The 27292-nt window shown below is 45.1% G+C and overlaps 1 protein-coding gene across 2 annotated transcripts in view; it reads left to right on the forward strand.

The window, feature by feature from the left end:
• LOC119458677 (BTB/POZ domain-containing protein KCTD3-like) overlaps positions 1-27292 on the forward strand; it is a 97954-nt gene that overhangs the window by 58633 nt on the left and 12029 nt on the right. For both annotated transcript variants that reach the window (XM_037720538.2, XM_037720539.2), the window contains exons 12-15: positions 922-1012; positions 4564-4680; positions 10059-10229; positions 15535-15690. In XM_037720538.2, the coding sequence (XP_037576466.1) occupies positions 922-1012; positions 4564-4680; positions 10059-10229; positions 15535-15690 (535 nt within the window). The remainder of the gene's footprint in view (positions 1-921; positions 1013-4563; positions 4681-10058; positions 10230-15534; positions 15691-27292) is intronic.

Below are 27292 nucleotides of genomic sequence, written 5' to 3' on the forward strand. Positions count from 1 at the left end.
ACTTGAAAGCCAGCAGTTGGGGCATCGAGGTTTGTGAAGAGGGTTGGTTTGGGGGGCCGCAGCAGTGTTGACAATGGCAACACCAGTGAGGACGATGGCACAAGTGAGAACGAGTAGACCGACGACTAGTAAATTTTCATTCAATATGCCTGTGAGTATGTATGCCTTTGTTCTAGTTCTTTTTCCTGACATGCAGTATATGAGGGGGGGGGGGGGGGTCGACTTACAACCATGTAAATATGGTACATGTGCTGTTAGCAGCAGAAGGCAAGAAGTGACAATTCTTGCACACATAGTGATTTATTGTTTGTCCAGATGCTCAGAAAAGAGCACTTGCTGAGTGGGAAAGGTGGTTGGCTTATACATGTTAAAATTTTGCTTATATGCGTTAAATGTTACAGTAAAACAATACTATTAAAGCATGCATTGAAGCATTTATATAGGCTGTCCCAGCTAACTTTAGCTGAGCTGTTCAGCAAAAAAAAAAAAGATTGAAAAACACAGTGCGAGATACACTTGTGATACCTGCACACATAGTGATTTATTGTTTGTCCAGATGCTCAGAAAAGAGCACTTGCTGAGTGGGAAAGGTGGTTGGCTTATACATGTTAAAATTTTGCTTATATGCGTTAAATGTTACAGTAAAACAATAATAAAGCATGCATTGAAGCATTTATATAGGCTGTCCCAGCTAACTTTAGCTGAGCTGTTCAGCAAAAAAAAAAAGATTGAAAAACACAGTGCAAGATACACTTGTGATACCTACGGTGTTCTGTTGACCGAAGACCATTAGTCTTAAAATCGTGTCTTGTGCCATCTTTTCTTTTCGGTGAATAGTTTGTCTAAAGTTAGCCAGGGCACCCTGTATGGGATTGCTGTTGTATTGTGATTTGGGCATTCACTCAACTTTTTAACCCTCAGATCCAGGATGTGGTGCCAATCACCAGCTTCGACACGGCGGGCTCATGCATCTTGCTTCTTGGCTGCACCAATGGCTCCATCTACTACATCGGTGAGTCTTGTTGCATTACCTACAGTATTTACTTGATTGCAACGCCCCCTCGATTGTAATGCGCATCCATTTTCCGTGACCAAAAGAGAGAAAAAATCCTTTACAGTACCGCGCACCTCATGCTTTCATACAGAAATAGAACTTTCTCTCATTTGGAAAAACAAAGAATGTGCTAAAGTTGCGATGAATAAAAAAAGATCGCAGTTTTGCCCAACACGCGAAGCATCGATTGCAATAGCAAATTATTAGATGGCTATACAAAGTAAGGATAGTAGTTTTATCGGCCGCATAAACTTGTAAACATTCGCTTCCTAACTAAATTAACAAGCATGGTGTCACGCGCGCACCAGCAAACATGAGCACATCTCTCTCGATGACCGTGGAACCTCTCTTCCAAAACACTGGAGTGACGAAGCGCGGCCTTCGTGTTGCCTCTAGCTTCAATGCAAATACAGCGCATGGCGGACTCTCTCCCCGTCGCAGATTGCTTTCAAGATAGGGCCAAGGTGATTGTATCGCCGAAGTGGATCCCATAGAATATGTCCTGCTTTGGTCCACTGAAACCCTTTTGTGTTGCTTTGCTGGTGAAAATCCTCTCCTTCTCTTTGCGCCAGTCCTGCGCATAAGTTTCGGGTTCTTCGAACGCTCATGATGCGGCCCGATTACCGTCAGTCTCCGCACACGTGATCAGTTTCCTTTTAAATGCGGCATCATGAGGAATTCGGCACTTCATGCTGAAAGAGCAAACGCAGAAAACGGGAAGACAGACGGTAGACTAATGCCTAAGCACACGTACTACAGCACATGGAGGAAGCTACAGCAGCTAGACTCGAAGCGTGTATGAGGTGGCCATTTTGAAATGCCGATGGCGATATGGTTACACAGACTTAGGGTCGTACTCAATTCTAAGGTGCACGTAATTTTTGGACCTGTTTTATCGGGGAAAAAGTGCACGTTAGATTCGAGTAAATACGGTATGCACATCAATGCGACCATCGTGTTCTCAAAGCTGTGCTGTTGTCGCCCTGTCCGAGCGCGTTTTCACCTGGAGGTTTCCAGCTTATTGATGAACATTCACTACCCTACACAAGAGTCACAGAGGAATTTTTAAGTTATGTAGAAATAACAGCCGGCTGAGAGCCGCTTCAGTTATGATTCACTGACAGTTACTGCGATTGTCACAATCGTCACTGCTGAGTTAGTCCATTTTCCTGCAGGTGCAAGTTCTCCCAGTAAGATGTTTCTTTTTACAGTAAAAGCTCGATGATACGATCACGGCTAATACGAATTTCCGGATGATACGAATTTTTCTGTGGTCCCGGCCGAGCCCCAATACTTTGCAACGTGTTAGAGAACGGTTGTTACGAATCGATTTCCGGCCTGCGTCGGTTGATACGAATAAACGCCGCCCCCACCGACGGCCGCGAAAGAGAACAGCGCGCAGTCACGCGCTTTTTCCCGTTCTCTTTTGGTGCGGAGGCGCGGACGCGGCGCCGGACAGCGCGGACTCCGCGACTGGGCGCGAATTGTTTAAAGTGATGGCGCTTTTGTACTTTTCCTCCTTTTCGGCGGCCGCCCATCGGACGGAGTGGCTGCTGTGATTCGGGCCGCTTTCTTTGTGTTTGCACCATTTTACCTAGTCGCAGCGAGCTATGTCTACCGAGATAGGATTGTCTACCGAGATAGAAGGACATTAGAGACTTTTTCTTCAAGAAATAAATGCTTTTTACGTACATGTGGCTGAGCGAGTTCACCTCTGACTCTTTAATTTAGCTACAGTCGAATCTCGTTAATTCGAACACGCTTATTTCAAACATACCGCGCACCGACAATGCTCTTAGCAGCGCGCCAAATCACGCGGCGGCGCCTCCGACCGGCATTGCTCCGACACCGCCGTAGAGCAAAAGCTCAGGAGAGACCCCTCAATGCCGCGCGCGAAGGAACGGAAAAAAAAAGAACCCGCGGCGGAAATTTCACCCTCTCTCAAATTGCAAGGTCGCCGTTTCTGCATCGCGCCGGAACAAGCGTGTACGTGCCGACTAGAGTGTTCTAGACAACCGTATTCTAGCACACACTAGTGCCGACGTCTCAGCCACGCGGATAAAATGGCAGTGAACCCTTCTCCTCTATGCTTCCTCTATTTTCTAGACGCATGTTAACCTTGCACGCTGCGGCAGCAGCGCAGAGGGAAGCAGCGGCGGAGGCGCAGTCGGGCCAACGAAACTGCCCACGCCCGCACACGCTCGCTTCCCGATAACGGCAGAAAACGAAACTTCAGGGAGCGGCTAAAATAAGCTGGTGCCAGCACGACGGCGGGCGCGCACGGAGTCGAAGGTGAGAAAGCTACGAGGGAGTTGAGAGGGAGGGAGGGAGGGCGAGGGGAGCCACAGAAGCGGCTGTGTTGACGCGGCCAAATCCGCTTCCCTGCCGCCCTCCTCCCTCACCTTCGACGGTTTCCGCGCACACCCGTGTGCCGGCGCCGCCCGCTCCCTGAAGCTTCGTTTTCTGCCGTTATCGGGAAGCGACCGTTAGCCGGCCTGGGCAGTTTCGTGGCCCGCCCTTGCTATGCGCTTGCTCGCCGCGATATTTCACGACTCGCACCATTCGTGCATCGTGCTATAGTGCACGAATACTTCAAAAATACGTCCTTTTAATTCGAACAAATTTTCGGGCCCCTTCGAGTTCGAATTATCGGGATTCGACTGTAGTTTTAATTGTTTCGATGATACGAATTTCGGCTAATACGAACATTTTTCGTGACCCCGTGAGATTCATATCATCGAGCTTTCACTGTAATTGCTTTGTGACTGCCTTATTCTTACACTGCATGACAATCTCGGAGAGGAACTCAGTGACGTCATGAGAACGTCATTAGGGGTGAGCATGCAAGGATGCCTTGGCTTTTCCTGTCCACTCCTGCCATGCCTGCATTCGATCATTCCAAAGTCTGCATGCACTGGTTGCAAAGCAGCAGTAATGCTAAATTACTTATCTATTCAAAGATCCTCACAGGCTTCAAGGAGCATGAGTGAGATGGGGGGGGGGGGGGGTGATACAAATACTACTAACATACTGCAAGTACTGCAAGGATAACAATTGCTCATTGGTATGGGCTGGTCGTACACACAATTTAGGACTAGCAACATGTTAGTTACAAACAAGACCACAACAAAAGGCAGCACACAATATTTAACATCTGTAAAATGTAAACATCAAATCCAGTGCAGGCTTTACTAAAAACAAAACGAATATTTGCTCTCACAAAAGTAGGAGAAAGAAAGAATCTGAAAATTAAGAAGTGTATGTGAGAGGAAGCGTGATACAGTGGTTATGAATAAATAGGGCGAGATGACTGACAGCTGTTGATAAAGATGTTAATAAAAATTGTTACATTTAATAATGCAGGCAACATAACCACAGCATTTGCATTCTTTAAACTTTCATGAAAGATGGAGCTCTAGGCTGCACTCTTGTTGTCGGCAACTCTCACTAGGCTAGATCTGCCTACAGACAACAGCATCCTCCTTCTGCTTTTTTTTTTTTTTTTTCAGACATGCAGAAGTTCCCACTGCGTATGAAGGACAATGACCTGCTGGTGACTGAGCTCTACCGGGACCCATCAGCTGACCCAATCACGGCCATCAGTGTCTATCTCACCCCTAAGACCAGTTTGTATCTTGTTCACTCACACCTTGTTCATTTACACTTGCAACACATAAAATAGCACTTCTTGTTTTGTTACCATATTTACCTTATCCTTACGTGCCAGCGAACCTAAAGTGCACTCAATTTTCGTGAGTTTCAACAAAGAGAATGAATGTAACATTCCTCCGATTTATAAAACAAGAACATAACATGTGCCCCTACTCCACTATCAGACAAAAAGATAGTGCAGAATTTGCCTTCACTGAAGAGATTTTTATTTTTTTTTTCTTCACCAGCCTAATTTTTTGTCCACTGCAGGACGAAGGCCTCTCCTTGTGATCTCCAATTACCCCTGTCTTGAACTAGCTGATTCCAACTTGCGCCTGCAAATTTCCTAACTTCATCATCCCATCTGGTTTTCTGCCGACCTCAACTGTGCTTCCCTTCTCTTGGTATCCATTCTGTAACCCTAATGGTCCACCGGTTATCCATCCTACGCATTACATGGCCTGCCCAGCTGCATTTCTTCCACTTAATGTCAACTAGAATGTTGACTGTCTCCATTTGCTCTCTGATCCACACCACTCTCTTATTGTCTCTTAATGTCATGTCTAACCTATTTTGTTCCATCACTCTTTGTTCGGTCCTTAACTTGTTCTCGAGCTTCTTTGTTAACCTCCAAGTTTCTGCCCCATATGCACCGGTAAAATGCAATGATTGTACACTTTTCTTTTCAACGACAGTGGTAAGCTCCCAGTCAGGATTTGGCAATGCCTGCCGTATGCACTCCAACCCAATTTTATTCTTCTGTAAATTTCTTTCTCGTGATCAGGGTCCCCTGTGAGTAATTGGCCTAGATAAATGTACTCCTTTACAGACTCTAGAGGCTGACTGGCGATCCTGAATTCTTGTTCCCTTGCCAGGCTATTGAACATTATCTTTGTATTCTGCATATTCATCTTCAACCCAATTCTTACACTTTCTCGATTAAGGTCCTCAATCATTTGTTGTAATTCGTCTCCATTGTTGCTGAATAGGACAATGTCATCTGCAAACCGAAGGTTGCTGAGATATTCGCCGTTGATCCTCACTCCTAAACCTTCCCAGTCCAAGAGCTTGAATACTACTTCTAAGCATGCAGTAAATAGCACTGGAGAGATTGTGTCACCTTGCCTGACCCCTTTCTTGATAGGTATTTGTCCGCTTCCTTTGTGGAGAAACAAGGTTGCTGTGGAATCTTTGTAGCTATTTCCCAAGACATTCATGTATGCCTTCTGTACTCCTTGATTACGCAATGTGTCCACAACTGCTGTTATTTCTACTGAATCAAATGTCTTTATGTCTTTAATGAACTATTACAACTTGTGCCATTACAAATGGCAAATCACCGTCACCATTTGTGCTTCATTGGCCACAGATACCAAGCACACAGGGGTGGTATTCTTGGGTGATCACTTTTAGAGATACAGTCAACTACCGTGAATTCTATCCTGACTGACGGGACAGACAAAATTGAGTGAATTATCCCGTGGGTCAAATTAAACAAGATGCCGAAGAAATGCCAAAACACACCGCTGATTCATTTGGTTGTATTTGCCGTGTTCTAACAAGCCCCCGAATAAAATGCTTCCCCACTTTCCATGTGTCCAAAGTAGAAATCTAAAGTGATCCCGATTTTTTAGAAAGAAAAATGGGCAAGAGCCTAATATGTGCTGCACATTGGTGGCTGTTAGTGTTGGGCTGCTAAGCACTTGAACGTGGGATCAAATCCCGGCCACTTTTCGATGGGGGTGATATGGGAAAACACTAGGGATGGACGAATATTCGGTATTGTTGAATATTCGATCGAATAATTCTATATTCGTTATTCGCTTCGATTTGAATTCAGGTATTCGATATTTTTGAATTATTCGGCGCTCCCGAATACAGCCGGTACACATCTCGGAGGCTATGCTTCACGTCATGGCTGCCATACATCAACCATAAATCTCGAAGGCTATACGTTTCTACATTAAAGAGGTGGAAATGTGCGATGCAAAAGAGCAGAAACGGCGCTAGTGTACAACCGAAATGAAGCGGCGAAGTCCGCATCGCCACAGTCATCAGCGGAAATCGTACGTGAATGACAGCAACGACAGAACGCTTCGTGCCTATTTGTGCCTTTATTGCGTTTACCGCGGCGCATGACAACACGTTGGCCACGGCATTTCATAGTCGCCATCCATGATCGCGTTGATAGCTGCCACAGTTTCTTCCACAGCGGTTGCGGCAAAAAATAGTTTAGTTTTGACTCAATACGCACGTCAGCCGCGTGCCTAAAAAGCTGCATAGTGGCCATCCATGATCGCATACATAGTGACCGCGATTTCATCTGCAGTTGTTGCAGCGAACGGTAGTTTCGTTCCGACTCTGTGCGTGCGTTGGCCGCGTGCCTTTAGGCTAAGGTACGGCCACGCTAGCGGCAAAAACACGCGTGTCATGCCGCGAGCGGCAAGTTGCCGCGCACCGTGGCAATTGCGTTTCGCTGCGCGGCAGTGATATGATCTCGTGCGCTCTCGGAACGTGGAATCACCGTGAGCGAAAAGGGTGCGATCGGACAGCGTCCAGAAATCCCTCCATAGAACCGCGAGAGACGACGATCGTCAATTGATAACCCGGCGCGAAGCTGCGGAGGTCCGGTTGCCATTGGCTCCGTGACGTCACCCTTGTCGCTCTCGGCACCCTCCCCGATTCCTGCCGCTTTTGCCGCACGCGACATGACACGTTGCCGCTAGCGGCATGACGCACGCGTTTTTGCCTTTCATCCTCTACAGCTTTGCTGTAGAGGATGAAGAGCACTGGCTACATTGCGATGGTAGTGCGATCTGTTGGTGGTCGGCTTACTGGCGAAAAAATAATCGGCATGTGCGCGCGGTAGTGCAAAGCGTGTCGCTAATGATGGTGCGCGCCACGGCCGTGCTGCGAAGAAAGTAGCGAGGCCTCGATCGCCGCTGCGAGAGCCAATCAGTCACGAGATGACGAGAATTGCAGCTTCCGCACTGCTAATGTACAAAATAGCAAAAGGATTTGCTCATCCATTACAGTAATAAAATCGTGCTGACGTAGTAAGCATTTGCTTATTGTTTTCTGGATACCCTGATAATTCGGCATTCGGTTAATTTGGACATTTCTTTTTCAGTCCCGTGAAATTTGAATTAACTATAATTTTACTGTAATATGTGATATATAATATTCGAACTATTCGATTCGAAATTATTTGACCAAATCACTATTCGCTTCGAACCTCAAATTCACTATTCGCCCATCCCTAGAAAACACCCATGTACTTTGATTTAAGTGCACGTTAAAGAACCCCAGGTGGTCCAAATTATTCCGGAGTCCCGCACTATGGCATGCCTCATAATCAGATCGCAGTTTTGGCACGTAAAACTCCATGATTTTTTTTTCCCATAAAGTCAGCTACACCGCAATACAACCAAGTTATGTGGTAAAGCGTATCACTGCCGCAAAGACTGCTTTAGTTTTATGTCAGAAATTTGGTTTCATTTTCACTGCCATCGTCACAAGGTGGCAACAAACAATGTTGGCATCTTGTGATGGCGATGACGCTGTGAACGCGCCTTTGGATCTGATTGTAACAGTCAGGCAATTTTCAGACCCATTTCCTCAGAAGAAAACGTGTGCATTAGATTGGGATAAATGGGGTAAGTGGTGCAGAAGGAATTTAGAAAACAGTTAGGGGACTTCCCGCCAAAAATTAACTAGCAAAGTTACATGTGACTGCATACTGAGCATGCCCATACTTGTAATGATCATGGAGAGCATCCTCCTCAACTTCTTTCTTTTTTTCTAATTGTCAGAAATTTTTTATCTATGCTTTACAAACAAGCCTAAACTTGTGTCCATTTGGGTCAGGCGTAGAGAATTATTTCCCTACCGCGTCCATTGAGCATTGTTAGCCTGCTAGCGATGATTTTGAGCACTGTTTTCGAGCCCTTTCACAGCACTCACAAGCTCACTGCACCACCTAACTTATAGTACAAGAACTACAGTTTCGTTCTCTATACAGTTCGCATTTTTTCTTTTCGCGTGGTGGTGATTTTGCAAGAGGTTTGCTAGACTCTGTAATTTGAAAGGGAAACTGGCCACCCCCGCAAACTCTGCACGATCTCAGAGAAGTCTCAAATGTTGCGATTCTGCTTTGTCTGCAGTTCATTTTTTTCGACAGCCCAAGCAGAAGCGAGTCAGCGGATGCTGCCTTTCCATCTGAATTTAGTTCGGCGAGAGATGACGGTCGGCGCACCACAAGTTTGGGCTCTCCCACCATCTCAAGCCATTCAGCTCCAGTCAGCTTAAATGAGTACATACCGGATGGAAATGAAAAAATTCAACGTCAGCTAAACCCAGCAAAGCATAACTTGCTGCAACACTTGCCATGTTCCCCTGTGTTTTACATTACAAAACTGCTTTCCCACATGGCACGCACAACTATAGGGCTTGCAGCTAATTTTTTGTAACAGAAGTACTGCCTGAAACAAAATTTTGATTTCTTCACAGATAGTGGCTATTGTATAGCAAACCCTTTTGTATAGTATTTCGCAATCTTTATAGCATTTTTTCCCCTTTAAGTTCAAGCATATTTGAACAAGTTTTGTTCAATTTTACTCTACAATCTTGTTTTTGGCTATTAATATGTTAACGCATAGAACTCGGTAATGAAGCTCTATGGATGGAAAGCACATTTACTTTGCTTTATTTTCGTGTATTGCATAAAACATTTAGTGTAATAGTTCCTTCAGAAAAAAAAATCTATCGTGACCTACAAAAAGTGGCCCTTTTCCCCCAGTCGGTAAAGAGTTAATGTCCGGTTTACTAACGCTTACTATTGTTAGTAGTCAGGAGTGGTCAAACAAGGGGTGTTGCTGAAGCCCACAGTTCAACAAGGGCACTTGTCTTTGTCAGGGCCACTTGTCGTAGGCCTCCATCTTCCTGTGAACCTCTGTCTTGTTTCCAGTCGTTCATGAATCACATGCATATTCTTACCAGACATGTCGTAGCAACAAATTAAAATTGTGTAGAAACCCTCGACGATGATTGTGGGTGTAAGCAAATAGCTGTATGAATCAGCGTGAAGGTATGCATGTAATGCTTAGTAACATTTCATGTCCTGATATTTTTGTGCTCCCAAGTCTTACACGAGTAAATACTTCGCTCTCTAAAGTCAAGAAGTAAAACAGGTATATGCACATGGACAGTAGAATCTTGTAAGGTGTTGCAAGCAAGAAGTCATGAGCTGCATTTCCAGCTGCCTCTCGACTTTCGTGCTCTTTGTGTGATTTCAACAGGTGCCGCACATTCACTTCCCTCTGTGCTTGTCTCCCCGCTTTCTTTCTCCCGCCAGGTCTGTGCGGCAACTGGATCGAGATTGCATACGGCACAAGTGCCGGCACAGTGCGGGTGATTGTGCAGCACCCGGAGACGGTGGGCCACGGTCCGCAGCTGTTCCAGACGTTCACCGTCCACCGCAGCCCCGTCACCCGCGTCGTCCTCTCCGAGAAATACCTCATCTCTGGTGAGTCGGCAGCTTTACACGTTGGCTCACTTGGCTTGGATCAGGGCCGTGTGCTTAACCCCTTCAGTACCATGATATTATCCCGAATTCTGACCACAAAATGGCGAAAGTATTTTGAAAGGCCCAAGTTGCCAACATGTTCTGCCAGAATACACTCGCTTCTGCTGCTGTCTGCCAGAAGCACAGCTAAGCACTAAGATGAAACAAGGCTCGTCCATGGCATTGCTAGAAAATGGAAAGTAGTGTCAACAAGCTGAGTTCGTCCTGGGCCTGCTTTAACCAGAAACGCATTGACACACACAGCTTATCCAAGGCACGGAAGAGGTTAACATTGTGACAGATCACATCGTACAGTGGTTAGAGAACCGGTTATGTTGGTACTGTGTCATTATTAAAGACAACAGTACGGCAAAAATGAAAACGGGGGCAAGCAACGCAACCTATATGCTTGGAACAAGAAGATTGAAAAGATCTGAGGGGCACCATTTTTTTTGTTGCAACAATATGAAGAAAACGGGCAATGAAGCCAGGGAGGAGATAGGGTAAAATAATTGTTTCACTTCATTGAAATGTATAAATAATCAGGTAAAAGGAAATGGCAGTGCACAAGGAGATCACTTGCCGCAGATGGGGACCGCACCGACATATTTCGCACTGTGTGTGCTGAGGTTTTACAATGGCGGCCATCCACCCTTACACTTTCGGGGGTATTTGTGTATGTGTACAAGATGAGCAGTGGGAGTGTAAGCCAGTGCAGCTTACGGCCAAGGCGGTGGATGGGGTGCATCCTTTTAACCGCAGGTGTCGTAGGATATGTGAACCTAGTTAACGGGCATCACGGGAGTGTACTCTGTTACAATTTTACAAGGGAGCAGCCCGAGTGAACGCATATTTTGACCGACACTAAGGCAGCTGTAATACTCCTCTAGAGTCCACCTAGTAAACGGTCCATTTCAGTCGCAGCTGATTGGCTGGAGCACTACAAGCGAGAAGGCTGGGGATTGTCTCCTTTTCGCTCGTACAGCTCCAGTCAATCGTCAGCAGCCAAAATGGACAGTTTACTAGGTGGACCCTTACAGAATACACCCTTGGTCACTGTCGAGACACCCATGTACGCCAAGATTTACTAACGCGAGGTTGATGGATGCCTTCAAAGCTCAAGTTCCTACAGGAACTTTTTGAGGCACTTTTTATTCAAAGAGAAGGTGACAAGTGCTTGAGCACTCTGTTGCGTTGACAAAACGGAGTAGTTATGTAGCTTATGTGTTGTGGTGCTTGCAAATCTGTGTGTTCTTTTCTTGATGCTGTTTGGCAGTTGCTTGATGATACTGTTTCGCAGTTAACGTCAGTGTCAGCCCAGCTTTTGTTTTGTGCTTACATTTCTATGATCTGCCGGTTTTACCACTGTTTATTTTTTAACGGTTAGTTTCCCCTTCGACATCAAAAAATTTTGCTACATATGATTGCGAAGCCCTGCCTCTCACCTCAAGTTAAAAAAAATGAACAGAAATGGGAAATCCAGTCGAGCAAGTCTGGTTGGGATAAATGCCCCCATGGCAAAATTGACACTGATTAGCAATGCTGCATAATAGAGACCTCCATCACTCCTGCAGGCACCAAATCAAGAAATCGATCACTTGTACGTGAAAACAAGCCGTGCTGGCAACCACGCTTCGTTGCTGTAGATTCTCAATATGTTTAGATTTCACAGGAGTTGAAAAATTTTAGAACTAAGGAAATATCAAAGTAAATTGACCAAGAAAACAATAAACAGATGCCTTTATTTACCAAAACTTTCCATTATTTTTGCATTGAATGAGAAGAAATAGAGAAACGGAGGTTCTCGATTTTTTTGATCACCTACAAGCACATTTTTCCTTTTATGTTGGACATATGTGCAGAAATGGCAGTTGTTTATTTTTGTGATTTATTTATAATTTTTTTCTCGTTTATTTGTTTAGTCAGTTTCAGGGCCATCAGACTTTCCAGAGAAGAGTGGGAAAAATGCCATGCAAATACAAAACAATGACAAAGAAAAGAAATATTGCAAGAAATAAGCCTTAATGACGCACTTGAAATCTTGGTTCTTAATGGAGACGATGGCAATGGCCAGGTGATTCCAGTCTTTACTAGTCTTCGAAATAAACGAGTTAGACTAGTGATTGGTGCAACAATTTGGGATGACAACATTCATGTGGCGATGAGTACATTGCTAGGAAGCACTATAAACAGACTGTGTTTAAGGAGACACTAAAGAGGAAAAATCATTTCACCTGTATCAGTGGATTGCCCATCCACAACGACACTTGACCACAAGAAGAAGCTTGGTGAGCTAGAAAAAGCTTAAAAAATGAGAGACAGGTGGCGACACCACATTGATGTTCTCGTACCAGCTCACCATGACGTCATCATGGATTGTGACAGCTTCTGCTAGGGCCTAGTTAATTCCCTATCATTAAAAGTGGATTACATTGTAAAAATTTAACATGGCAAGTTCAGGGAACTTATCCCAAGCCAACGCAGCCCAAATATTAAAAAAGAAAAATACTTTGAAATCCATGATGTCCCACTGACGTACCAGTGCTGAGGTTCTGGTACAAAATTTTAAGAATATGCAGCTTTGACTTTGATTTTCTCATTTAACAAACAACTTATTGTGAAATTAATGAAAATAGTGCTTTTGAAGAATACTCGATCAGTCTAAACTGATTTAGTGTTTCTCTTTAGTCTCCAATCAACATCCTTGTGAAATCTTGTGAACAGCACATAAACGACTTATGAGGTGACGTGGAGTAGAGTAACCGCACTTTTTGATTTTTTGTACTCGTGTAACACTGGGTGAGCAAGGAGATCGAGTGCTCATCATCTCGTGACTGAAAAGCACTTGTAGTGGCACTTATGGGCTTCTGAGATCATACACGACTGGGTTTCCATGCTTTGTCACTTCGCGCCTGTGAGTGCCTGTGATGTGAGCGTTTCGCATGGTACGTGGCAAAACATTTTTGGGGGGGAGGGGTCAAAAGTGACGCGGTGGTCTCTCAGGCGAATTTTTATGTTGCTAGGTTGGCAGGTATGCTGTCTAGTTGTGCTAAAATAGGGCCAAACCTCAGTAGCATGGCAGTTTTGTGCGGTATGTGCGCAGTGTTTTAGCACATGCTCAAAGCTCTTAAGTTCATGCATGAATGGCCAGGGGAAGGTTGCATTCAATTTCTTGATGTTTGTTTTATTTTCTCTGAAGGGCATGCTTGCTGGAGTTGCAAGCCGTGGTAAAAAAGAAAGGATAAATCTTTAGACATCATTAGACCCATCCTAACTCTTTCCCTACCGTGGGGAAAATAGGTGCTTTTGATTTTCTTTTCTGAAGGAGCTAATGCACTCAATCTTTTATGTAATACATTAACAAAAAGCAGAATGAATGCACTTTTCACACATTAATGTTTTATTAACGAGATGTATGCCATAAAAAAAGATAAAAATTGCCAGAATTAACATTGTAGGATAAAATTGAATGAAGTTTGTAAAGACACGCTTGTGTCTACTAAAAAAAAATGTAACAACCATTATGAGATGTACACAATGTATTGCTGTCTAATAGGCACTATCTCAAAAAAAATCTAAATTTTTCATTGAACAGGTATTTCCTTACAAAAATTTACCTGCAAGCACTACAGTTGGGCGTGCCGGGCTGTGGCCACCATTGTTCTGGGCTGGTTTGCGTCATCGTCGCTCTCATAGTCGAAGTCCAACAAAAAGGCAGCATCCTCAGAGTTGCTGCTGCTCTATCCATCGATAAAATCGGCTACAGACACAGTGGAATCACAAGATCAATGATCTTTCGAAGCACGTGCACCGCTCTCAGAGGCAGCCATTTTTAGCTTTCTACTTTGACTATCGCAAAACTTCGGAGCACATTCAAAAATCGCTGCCTGCCATAAAAAAAGTGAACTGCTTAGAAAACAAAAATATAGTTCTCCTCCTTCACATCCAATGGTGCGGTGTGTCCGTGAACGGTGCGGAAGGTCTTGAAAGCGGCATTTCAAACCATCAATAGCGTGCTGACAATGCCCGATGGGCGCGGTAGGGAAAGAGCTAGGGAAAGAGCTGTCAACTGCACTCGCAAAATCTTGTGACCACCTTGTCGGCCGAAGCCTGCAGTGCCAAGTGGAACACCTCGAGAGGGTTGGTTTCTCCAAGGAACTGATAACCTCAGTGGCAGAAGGTCTCTTAACGTTGGTAAAGGGTGAAGGACGTGCTTGCCAAGGCACCTCACTTCGGCCAAGTGTGAGACTGGGCCACAATGACCCAAATTATGTTTGAAAATTTTGAAATTGTTGGCAGTCGGGTTTCAGGGCAATATCAAAGTAATTTAAGCTTCACCTTCATTTTATCTTGTATAGTAATAAATGTCTTGCCACGAAAGAAACAAGGATGAAGTTTTAAAAGCATAGATTGTTGTTCTAAACTGATGTTGTGTTTCTCTTAAATCCCTTTGAATACAAGTTGGAACCAGTGTTGTGCCATTGTTGCCACACTTACGATGGAGGAAGGAAACCCAGGAGAGGCCCCGGCCAGCACGGACGTATTGGAGAAGGTGTGGCGGAAGTCACGTGCTGTTTTTCGCAAAGGAGCACTGGGACGATTACCCCAAATGTCAACGTTGCCATAGCAACCGGGCTCCTGAAGCTTTCGCTGCTGCTCTCGGTCTCTGAGAAGTGAGATAAGATTTTTCCAGCGGTGTCTTTCTCACAGCACATTTTGTTCGCGAGAAAAGCTGACTTTGGAGTGTGGTGTGTAAGCTTGAAGGTTGTGTTTTGGGTCTTTGAGTGTAAGTGTCAGCCAGCAACAGATACGCTCAAGCAATCACGGTGCAGGTCTTCGTCTTCTTCAACGTGTCACGGATAAACACAGGAGCGCCTCTCCTTCACTAAAACTGCTACAGACGTTTCGTAGGCTTTGTTGTGATCCGCGCGGGCAGCACACACTTCTGGCAGCTCGTAACAATGCGAGTTCAAAGTTTGCGCCCATCTGCTGCGGCGAGCTGCAGAAGCCCTGATTGGAGGCGCAAAGAGAGGTGGCACACCAACATGGCTGCACTTCCGGCTTCAAAAACGTGACGTCAGGGCCTCTCCTGTTTTGTTTCTTTCCTCCATGATTGTGAAAGCAGCATAAAAGGTTGTTTGAATCAAGTTGCAATGTGTCACACATCTGGTGAAATCTGCTTTGTGCTGAATCGTGTGGCACCACGAGGTGCATGCATGCTCCCACCAAGACGTGAACATGTGTGTGTGTCGCAATGTCATTGCAGTGTGCAGTGAGTACAGCCACGTGCGTACGTGGAGCGTGACCCGCTTCCGAGGCATGATCTCAACGCAGCCGGGGTCAACGCCGTTGGCCTCCTTCAAGGTCGTCTCCCTAGAAGACCTTGAGCCCTCAGCCAGCTACCCAGCTGGAAATGACAGCGGTGAGTGCTTGAGATTTGTTTATCTGTAGAGTGGTCATGCAGCGTTTCTTAGATAGTGTGAACAATTGTGTGTGTTGCATGTAAACTTGGAGGATAATAAATAAACTTGACCAAAAGAAGGCTGTGCAATGAACAGTAGGAATGGAAAGTGATTTGTTTGTCAAGAGACATAAAGACAGTCAAATAGTGTGTATGTTTTCTTGCTTGTTTGTTTTCTTGTTTTAATAGATATTTTCAAGTACGACCTACGATGCGGCCAGGGAGTTAAAACTCCTGGTCCCAACGTGCGAGTAGCCGGCTTTATGGGGCCTTGCACCCTATAGCCCGCAGGACCTTTCAGTGAAGTTATTCCATCCATCCATGAAAAGGTGGCGCACACATTTTCAATGGACCGTTCGCAAAATTCGTGGCAACCTGTAACGCCAGAATGGGGAACTTTGTGCTCGCCACATGGTTGAAAAACAAATGTTCCCGGCAGTATGTGCGCTAAGCGTCACTGAGACTGCTCGTGCGTTTATAGTTTCATTTATGCATGTTCACTATCTGCAGTTACGTGACTTCTGTCATCTGTGATTGAGAAACACTCTAACCTCTAACCCAGGATCTCAGCCAGGGAGGGGTTTACAGTTTGCCAATACCATCTAAACAGCACTAATTTCGATTTCTTCACGAAAAATTGTAAAAAAAATGCGCTTTTTGCGAGGGTGCAGACGATTGCGCGTCTTACATCTTAGTTGCAGCACTCACATGCGTAAGGAAAGAAAGGGGGTTAAACAAAAGGGGGGGTTAAGTCGGCCTCAAGGGGGGGTTACAACCCCCGAATCCCCCCCCCCCCCCGTCGGTGCGCCACTGCCTCATTCCCTTTTTACAAACGACATGCGCAGAATAATTTTGCATATGGTCTAATAATGACTGAGATCATAAAAAAGGAAAAAGTGTGTATTCTGCCAGCAATAAATTGTGTAACCTGAACTTGGAGTACCGAACAAGCAAGTTTGCTCCTGTTGGTGAAGAGGTGCTGGTTAGGCCTAACAGAGGGCATGGTGGGTGACTCATCAGCAGTCTAAAGCCCAAACTGACTGCGTCGAAGTGTCGAGATAGTGTGCACAATATCAGCACTTCATGACGACACTCAATGCCCACTGGTCTTCATGGCGGCAAATGCAAAACACCTCACTGTTGAAATTTCATGAAATTTCATGTAGATATTTAGCTGGAGTACAGCATATTGCAAGATTCTGTAAAAGAATTTTCTGTAGTTCTGGCAGTGTAAAAAAACAATAAAACGTCTTACCGTTGATATTAGCTTTTCTTTGGACGTAGCTGATCAATTCTGACTTTTTTTTTTGACGCCGTCCTCCGTGTGCAAATGTACTAATACAGTCAGTGACTGTATTAGTACGAGCTGGTATTTCACTGATATTTAGAGGAGCTTTGCAGTCGCACAGGGCTGCCGCTTTTCTTTGCCATTCCCACTACATACTTCATGCTCGTCATCCATCTACACTTCCAATTGCGGAACTGACCACACTTTTCATCCATCACCTTTACAATAATCTGTCTTTAAGAGCTTCTAGCTGAACTAACGTGTACAGGTGTGCAAATACTTGAATATCATTGAATCTAATCAAATAGTAGATATCTGATTTTTTGAATTTTCAAGTTTTTCAAGATGGAGCAAGCGTCATGCGAACTTGCCATTTTCTTCCACATTTCAGAATCTTTGTCCGGTGGCAAATCACGCCGAACCTTTCTTTCTTTCTTTGTTTCCATTGCTAAAGATACAATGGCAGAGGCTAAAATAAGAGCTGCAGTGAGGCAGTTTGAGGTGCCCTTCCCCCCTGTTACATGGTGGCAGTGAGTCAACCATATGCAGAAACATTACATATAAATGTTTAAGTGCAATAATTAATCAATTCAAGAGAGTTTTCAATAGGGGAACAAGGAAATTGGCAAGTAAAAACAATGCAGATAGTACACACCACCACGTTACATACACTTGGCAATATGTAAATAAAAGTGAAAATTACGTACACTTGACAATGCATACAGTAAAAGCTCGATGATACGATCACGGCTAATACGAATTTCCGGATGATACGAATTTTTCTGTGGTCCCGGCCGAGCCCCATTACTTTGCAACGTGCTAGAAACGGTTGTTACGAATCGATTTTCAGCCTGCGTCGGTTGATACGAATAAACGCCGCCCCACCGACGGCCGCGAAAGAGAACAGCGCGCAGTCACGCGCTTTCTCTCCTTCTCTTTTGGTGCGGAGGCGCGGCGCCGGACAGCGCGGACCCCGCGACTGGGCGCGAAGAGTTTGAAGCGGTGGCGCTTCAAGAAATAAATGCTTTTTACGTACATGTGCCTGAGTGAGTTCACCTCTGACTCTTTAATTTAGCTACAGTCGAATCTCGTTAATTCGAACACGCTTACTTCGAACATACCGCGTACCGACAATGCTCTTAGCAGCGCGCCAAATAACGCGGCGGCGCCTCCGACCGGCATTGCTCCGACACCGCCATAGAGCAAAAGCTCAGGAGAGACCCCTCAATGCCGCGCGCGACGGAACGGGAAAAAAAAAAAAAAAGAACCCGCGGCGGAAATTTCCCCCTCTCTCAAATTGCAAGGTCGCCGTTTCTGCATCGCGCCGGAACAAGCGTGTACGTGCCGACTAGAGTGTTCTAGACAACCGTATTCAAGCACACACTAGTGCCGACGTCTCAGCCACGCGGATAAAATGGCAGTAAACCCTTCTTCTCTATTTTCTAGTCACATGTTGACCTTGCACGCTGCGGCAGCAGCGCAGAGGGAAGCAGCGGCGGAGGCACAGTCGGGCCAACGAAACTGCCACGCCCGCAAACGCTCGCTTCCCGATAACGGCAGAAAACGAAACTTCAGGGGGCGGCTAAAATAAGCTGGCGCCAGCACGGTGGCGGGCGCGCACGGAGATGTGCACACGGAGTCGAAGGTGAGAGAGCTACGAGGGAGTTGAGAAGGAGGGCGAGGGGAGCCACCGAAGCGGAGGAGTTGACGCGGCCATAACCTAAAGCCCCTTGATCTTGAAAGTAGCGACACTCTCCTCCGCGCGCGCGCTTTCCTCCTCAATTCTCCTCGCCCGCCGGCTGCGCACGGCACGCTATTGCGCCTGGGCTCCCGGGACGGGCCGCAGAATTCGATGAAGGCGCATTATTTTGGGCCAGTTGCGTGCCCCATTTGCGTAGAATATTTTGAAAAGTGGTGATAACAGCATGGAGAATGCTGAATGAAACGTCTATGAGGAAGTTGGTTTCATCTTAAAGCCATATGAATGACACACACTGATGTAAAAGGAGCTTTGAGGCGAGTTCCATACTCCAGTTATTTTTTCTGCCACATGATATGCTGCTTTACTTTTTGCATCTGATCTAGTATTGCTTGTGGCAGATCGCTCTATGTTTGGCAGTTTTTTCTTGTATGTGCGCGCATGTGCACCGCAGATATTCAGTGTGCCTTCTTATAATGAATTACTGGCGAGAGCACCGTCCGTCCATGTGTTTGTCTCAATGTCAAAGTAGCTTTTGCGCTGTGGTTTCTGCATTGAATAGGACGGTTGCGCAATTTCAGTGCGATGAAGCGGTGCCGGCAGCCACTCACCACCCACAATAACAGAATCTGAGGAAAGGTATTTGCAGATTATTCTTTAGGCGTCGGTGTCAATGAAGCTTAAAAAATACTCGGTATACCTATGGGAGAAGGCATTCTATATTTTTAGGCAAAAGAATAATTTATTATACACGGCTGGACATGAGTTGACTCGCTTCTGGCCTTCATTAGGTCACGTTACTTTCTGTACCTCAAACGCTCACCTTGAAACATATCCAACTAATGGTATCGCCTTAAAATGTGGACTAGCTGGCGCTCATCACCTGCAATACGACGGGTATACTTGCCACTATTTTTTGGGGCCCTGCATTCATTGTATTTGTGACTGACACACACATCGAAGTAAGCTGTAAATAGCTCCTGTACAAGCTGCTATTTCGATTTTCCGTAAAACAGGCAACGGATCCTAACAATCACGAAAAGTGCCATCGAGAGGCTGTATCTTCGGGTATATCTGTTCAGTGGAAAGCAGAATCTGTAGTGCTGCATTTCCGATTGAATAAGAGTTGACGACGTGCGAGGTGATGGAGTCCCAGTAGAATATTCAGCATTCTGAGGAGAACCCCATTTTTATGCAACGTACAAATTGCCGCTCCAAAAACCTCGAATGAGCAGGCCGGAAGAACTGAAAAAATGCAGCATTAGGAGATGCTTTGATACGAGCACTAAGAAAGGCGCCTTACCTCGCAAACAACACTGTTCCTTGTCGGGACAAAGTTCTTCCGGCCAATGTTGTGCAGCCACTGATTCTTCCGCAAGCCATCACCCTTTCCTTGCGGTATCGTAAAAACTGCATAGCCATCATCACGCTTCTTGCTGCAGTTATATGCGCAGCAGACAGTGCTCGAAACAGCGTGCAATGTTAGCGCGCGACGTTCTCTATACGCCGAGCCAGCCGAGCTGAGGCGCAAAATGGCGCGAACGAAAAAGCAAAACACAAGCAAAACGCAAGCTCCGCTCGTTTCCAAGCGCAACGGCAGGGAGACCAATCATCGTGCAGGAAAACGCGCCCAAGGCCGTCTGTCGCGGAGGGGACTCGCAAGGGGAGAGGAGGAGGCGAGGAGGTCGCGTGCCGGCGGCAAAGTACAAAGAGTGGCGGTACTTTCCTACATCAAGGGACTTTACCATAACCGCTTCCCTGCCGCCCTCCTCCCTCACCTTCGACGGTCTCCGCGCGCACCCGTGTGCCGGCGCCGCACGCTCGCTCCCTGAAGCTTCGTTTTCTGTCGTTATCGGGAAGCGATCGTTAGCCGGCGTGGGCAGTTTCGTGGCCCGCGCTTGCTATGCGTTTGCGCGCCGCGATATTTCACGACTCGCACCGTTCGTGCATCGTGCTATGGTGCACGAATACTTCAAAAATACGTCCTTTTAATTAGAACAAATTTTCGGGCCCCTTCGAGTTCGAATTATCGAGATTCGACAGTAGTTTTAATTGTGTTTCCTTGATACGAATTTCGGCTAATACGAATATTTTTCGTGACCCCGTGAGATTCATGTCATCGAGCTTTTACTGTAATTGAGTTGAAAAAAAATAAAACCTCGTAATCAAATGGCGAAGACGGCGCCTGCTCTTTACTGTTGGCGCAGGCTACGTGCGGAGAGGTGAGCGAGTCGTGTGATGGCGCAGTCCTTTCATCTGTCGCACAGATTGGACTTATAATGACCCACCTGCGATTAAGTTGGGATAGGCCTTCTGTATTTTGGAGAAAAACAGGAAAGCAATAAGTAAAAGATTGCTGCAAAACATAGGACGTCTGTTAAACTGACAACCTCATTGGTATTCAGTACAACAGAATGTCACTAATTCATTACTTTCACAGAAAAAGAAGCATTTTATTCTGTTTAACAGAAATTCTATTGATAAAAAAATTGCCAGACAGTCATATACTAGAACTGAGCTGTAATCAGTGCTGGCATACTAATTGGGTGTTCCCATTAGTAAGAGTAGACCCTACTGCACAGTCGAACCCACTTAGAACAATATTCAAGTGCCACAAAAATTTCATTGTTGTAACCGATAATTGTTATAACCAGTTTGCATGAAAAAAAATCAAAATAGGGGGATGGCAGGGCTGTTGTGAGAAAACTAGCATAATGATGGGGAGGCCAGTGTTCCTGCCCACCACCTTCCTCCATCCGGCTGCTGATTGTGTTGACTGGTTTAACTGTTTAACTCTGCTTCCTGCACGCTGTTATTGCATGTAACAAGTCGTGGCAGGCGGCATTCTAGAATGGCACTGCTATAGTAAAACCTGTTGAATTTGTATTTCACGGGACCGAAGAAATGTCTGAATTAACCGAATGTCAAATTATCGAGGGTATCAAGAAAACAATAAACAAATGTTTTCTACGGCAACATGCTTTCATTTATTGAATGAATCGGCAAAATCCTGTTTCTGTTTTGCACAAAAACAGTGTGGAAACTGCAGTTCTCGTCATCTCGTGACTGATTAGCACTCGCAGCAGCGAAGGCCTCGCAGCTTCTTTCACAGCGCGGCCGCAGCACGCATCATCTGAGACACCCTTTTCACTACTGGGCGCTCATCCCGATAATTTTTTCACCAGGTCGCCACCCATTGCGATGTAGACAGTGCTCTTCATCCTCGACAGCTTTGCACTGTGTAAAAACGAAAACCGCAACCGTGGCCGCTGTCGACGCGATCATGGACGCCGACCTTGCGGTTCTGAAGGCGCACGGTCGATGCACGCAAAGTCAAAACGAAATGGTTAGCTGCAACTGCAGACGAAACCGCTGTCGCTATTGACACAATCATGTATGGCGACTACGCAGTCACGAAGGCACGTGGCCAACGCAGTGCTACATGCACCGGCAAACGCAAGAATAAAATTTCGATGATTTTATACAAATGTAGTGAGTCATTAGACAATGTCCTTCTGATCATTAATTGACACATCTAAGCGCTCCACGTAAAGTGTGTAATTTATTATAAGGTTTCAAAAAGGTACATTGCTACCGATCGCAGCACGCCAATCGGCTGAGGATTCAGCTGCCCCTGACCAAGTGACGCGATTTGACCATATCACGTCAGTAGGGTGAGCTATCCGATGGGCTGCCCAGGGCGCGTCATCGATAATTTTTCCAACATTATGGTGAACAAATGTTGTTCGTAATAGTTTAGATTTAGGTAATTTGTTTCTATAAAAAGAAAGTAACAGAGAGAGAATGCACAAGGACATGTATCACTATACTAAAAGTGCTTCCGGCCCACAGCAAGTGTCGTCTGCTTGTGTTAAAACGTGCTCTGTGTTGACAAGAGCTGCGTGGTCAGTGTTGGTCTTGTTCTCTCTTTTCGCGTGCACCATGGTTCGCCCTTGTTGCGATATGGGCTGCAAATGTAGCAATCGGCCACATGTCAAGCTGCGACATCGTGCCCCGCTCCAAGGCAGCAGACGAGCGAAGTGGCTGCAGTGCATCGGACTGTCAGTATTCAAATGGCGCCAGCATCTACACGTTGGTGGCTGTCACTTCATGTTGAAGGATTTCTACCTCAATAGAGCTTAGCGGGTACGGTTTTCGGATAAGTGCAAGTGTGCTGGGCGTTTTACATGATGAACGGGGGCGCAAACTTGAACTGCTTGCACGGTGCGGCTACCTGGCGGCACAAACCTTAAACAAACACAGAGCTAATATAGCAGTAACTAAGTTTTTTATACTTTGCTGCTGGTTAAAATTTTCAGCAGGGGCGTAATTTTGAACACGTATGTCTACGAAGCTCTTTCATCACAGCGGTATGGAGGGGCTTCAGTTTACGCCTCTGCCTATCCGTCAAAACGCCCAGCTCGCCTGTAGTTACCGGAATACTGGACACACTTGGTGCTTCGACAGAACGCTTGCAACGCACGCAGCTTGATCGCTCTCGCTGGGGATCAACGGCCAGGCGACTAGTGGAGAGGTTGGAGAGCCTTCGCGCGCTGGCTTCAAGACAACCGGAAGTAGACGGCATCACGTCACAACATAACGTAGAGCCAGCGAAGGCGGAGCTTAGCCCCGATCGCTCGGCGAACGATTTGAGGAGGAAATGCATGGCTAGGGAGGAGGGTAATTTGTAATCGTCCGTAGCTCTCTTCACTTAAATTGTGACGCGAATGTTTTACTGTAGCTGTACCGTACGCATCTACAAAATTTGTCTGAACCTTTTCAGAGACCCTTTAAAGGCACAAATTGGCACGAAGCGTTCCGGCGTTGCCCTCATTCACCTATGATTTTCACTGATGACTATGGCGATGCGAACACCGTCGCTTCGTTTCAGTGGACACTAACGCCGTTTTGGCTCTATTGCATCACACATTTGCAGCGCTCCTCCAGCCCAGCGCTATCGGCGCAGTTAGCGTGGCCCTTTCTTGTTTCAGAGAGTTACACCCCGTTGCAAGGCATAGAGCTATGGGTACAGCCCATTCATGTTTGGAGGGGTGGAAGGGTGACGGGAGAGAGAGGCGCGCGAGGCTAGCGATGCGGAGAAAGATGGAAAACAGCGCACGGTGGCGTGCAATGGCTCGACTTTTTTTTTTTTTTTACTTCTTTTCAAGGAGTTCGCATTCCATTCCCTTTCAGCACGGACACCCAGTAGCCAGAGTTCATCGTTATAACCGATAATGCGGCGTAGGGACATTGTAGTAAGCAGGGTTAGTTCACCATAGAAAACATACAGAAGTTGACAGTGCAGCAGCTTCTCATTGTTATAACCGATATATTGTTAAAACTGGTATCGTTATAAGTGGGTTAGACTATATATCTTGATTTCTATGTACCTACGTTACTGTTAGCTTGCTACATTCTTGTTACTTAATGCTACAAGACAGTTCCATATTTTCTTGTCCTCAATTTGTAAGCATTAAGCTTAATGAAAAAATTGCTGATATTCGTTATTCGATTCAAAATCTACTATTCGGTATTCGCAGCACCCCTACTAACATGTTCAACTGTTTATGATGCATCATTCCCCTGTGCCATAAAACACTGGGACCAGTAGACTTGTCAGCACAAACAAACTGTTCTTCCTTCATAAATGTTTTAAATCATTGCTCACAACGTAGAAACACATTCATTATATTATATTCACAGTGTTCTGGCTTTTAAATATCATTTTTATTACAAGTTATAATTTATTTATTTTATTTATTTATTTTTACATACTGCAGCCCTGCTAGGGCTATGGCAGGAGTGGGGAATTATACAGTTGTAGAGCGTACACAAATTGCAAATATAAGCAGCACAAAGCAAGAACAAACAACACAAAAGATAAATCAATAACAGTCAAGCTTGAGCAAGAAATCGTCCAGAGGAAGGGAGCGAATGGCACCAGGCAGAGAGTTCCAATAATCAATGGTTAAAGGAAAAAAGCTATATTTAAACGCATCTGTTCGTGACCGATAAGGTACAATATTAAGATGGTGATATCTCCTAGATGAGGAAGGTTCCACAAATTTTATGTATTTGCTAAGGCAAGAATTGTTCGATGAGTTAATTAGTGAATGCAATAGCTTTAGGGATTCTATGTTGCGACGGGTGCTGAGAGTTGTTAGATTTAACTCTGAAAGTTTAGAAGACGGAGAAAAGTTGCTGTCATAACGACGGTAGATAAACCGGATAGCTTTTTTCTGGACCATTTCCAATTTCATGGTGTCTGATTTCTTATGCGAATTCCATACCACACAAGCATACTCCATAAGTGGCCGGATAACTGATTTGTAAGCGACTACTTTAGTATTTAAAGGAGCTGTGCGCAAAGTACGCCGTAAGTAACCCAGCTTCTTAAGTGCTTTGTTGCAAATATAATTTATATGATGAGACCAAGACATGTTATTAGTAAAATAAAGACCCAGGTATTTATATTCGGACACTCTTTCCAGTGCGCAACCGTTAAATGCATAAGAAAATGTGGATGGAAACAAACGCCTACAGAATGACATGTACACGGATTTCTTGAAATTTATAGTCATTTGCCAGGTTTTACACCATTGGCAGAAATAGTCAAAAGAATCATTAAGAAGAATATGATCTTTAGGTGAGTTTATAGTTTGATAAAGCACGCAGTCGTCCGCGTATAAGCGTATGTTGACAGGTATGTTGGAAGGTAAATCATTAATATACAGCAAAAAGAGTAAGGGTCCCAGGACAGAACCCTGCGGCACACCGGAAGTTACGTCAACAGTGGCAGAGTTGGTGTTCCTGAAACGAACGCTTTGTGAACGGTCACTGAGAAAACTAGTGATCCAGTTAACAAGAGAGGAATTGTTAAATATCGAGTCAAGCTTGCATAAAAGTTTGGAGTGGGTAACTGTATCAAAAGCTTTTGAGAGGTCGATAAAGATAGAATCAATGGTACCTAAATCAAGGTAACCTAAATCAAGTGTACTGACAATGTCGTGACTAAATTCTATCAACTGAGTAATAGTACTGTAACCACGCCGAAAACCGTGTTGAAAGTTAGATAAAATATCGTTATTAGCAAGGTAGTCAGAAATATGCCTGTGTAGTATGTGCTCCAACATTTTGCAGGAGTACGATGTTAGAGAGATCGGCCTGTAATTTGACAGACACTGTTTGTAGCCAGATTTATATAACGGAATAACTATTGCTGTTTTCCACGACGAAGGAACTGTGCTAGTTGATAGTGATTTCTTGAATATAAGCGTTAGGTAGCGACAACACCAAAGAGAATAACGACGCAGAAAAGTATTGGGAATCCCATCTGGGCCGCAGCTCTTTTTCATGTCAAGGTTCAAGATCATGTTAAGAACACCTTCCTCAGAGACAAAGGCATCTTCAATAGGAGGATACACATCACTGCTGTAAGGAGGAATTTCGAGGTTGTCTATCGCGAAAACAGATTGAAAATGCGCGTTAAATGCGGTGGCGATTACCTTAGGATCACTAGAGGACACATTGTTAACCATAAAAGTATTGCTAGAACTTACGTTAGGAAAAATTGCGGTCCAGAATTTTCTAGGGTTACTGTGCAATAAGTTAGTTAAGGTAACATTATAGTAAAAATCGGTGGCTTTCTTTGCCTTGGTGCAATATTCATCCTTAAGAAGAAGAAACTGTGCTGTAGCATGGATGTCACCCGCACGCTTTAGGCGTCTCAGTCTGGAAATGCGGCGGGACATGTGAACTAATTCTCTAGTCATCCAAGGGACCGTTGGGTTTTGTTTCTTAGTTTTCAGAGGAACAAAGCTTCGGATGCACCTGAGGACAATGTCTTGAAAAAACGAGACTAATGCATTAACATCGCAGGACGCGTTAAGTTGTTCGAACTGCTCGAAAGAATTACATAACACATCAGTAATTTATTCATCATCAGCCCGATTGAAATCGTGAAAAGTAGTATAAATATAATTAGACGCAGGGACACTTAAGGAAATTGACACTAGTACAGCGTTGTGATCCGACAGACCATCTACTACTTCACACTCATACTGGTCATCAGGAAAACATGCACTGACGAACACAAGGTCCAAAACGGCTGCCCCTCGGGTACTGCAATCAACGATCTGCTTTATACCAAATGAAAGTGAAAGGTCTACAAGCTCTTTGCACAATAGGACATCGTGACCGGATACGGATAAGCTTGGCCATGTTATACCAGGAGCATTGAAGTCGCCCATTAATATAACATTAGCAGAAGAAGCATTATGTGCGTTCATGAAATTGCTTAACGTATGAAGATCTGTAACGGCTGATCCAGGAGGGCGATAGAAAACACCGATTAAAAGAGTTTTCTTATGAAGGTTAACCTTACACCAAACTGTCTCAAGCTCACGAGGCCCCTCAAGCACAGAGAAGTTGAGGTCAGACCTCAGAAACAATGCGACACCACCGCCTCTTCTTCCATCTTTACGATCGCTCCGAACTACATTAAAACCGGGTGGAGATATTTCCGAGTCACAGATTTCGTCATGTAGCCACGTTTCAGTGACTCCGACAATATGAGG

Source organism: Dermacentor silvarum, chromosome 7, assembly GCF_013339745.2.
Source record: "Dermacentor silvarum isolate Dsil-2018 chromosome 7, BIME_Dsil_1.4, whole genome shotgun sequence".
Lineage (NCBI taxonomy): Eukaryota > Metazoa > Arthropoda > Arachnida > Ixodida > Ixodidae > Dermacentor > Dermacentor silvarum.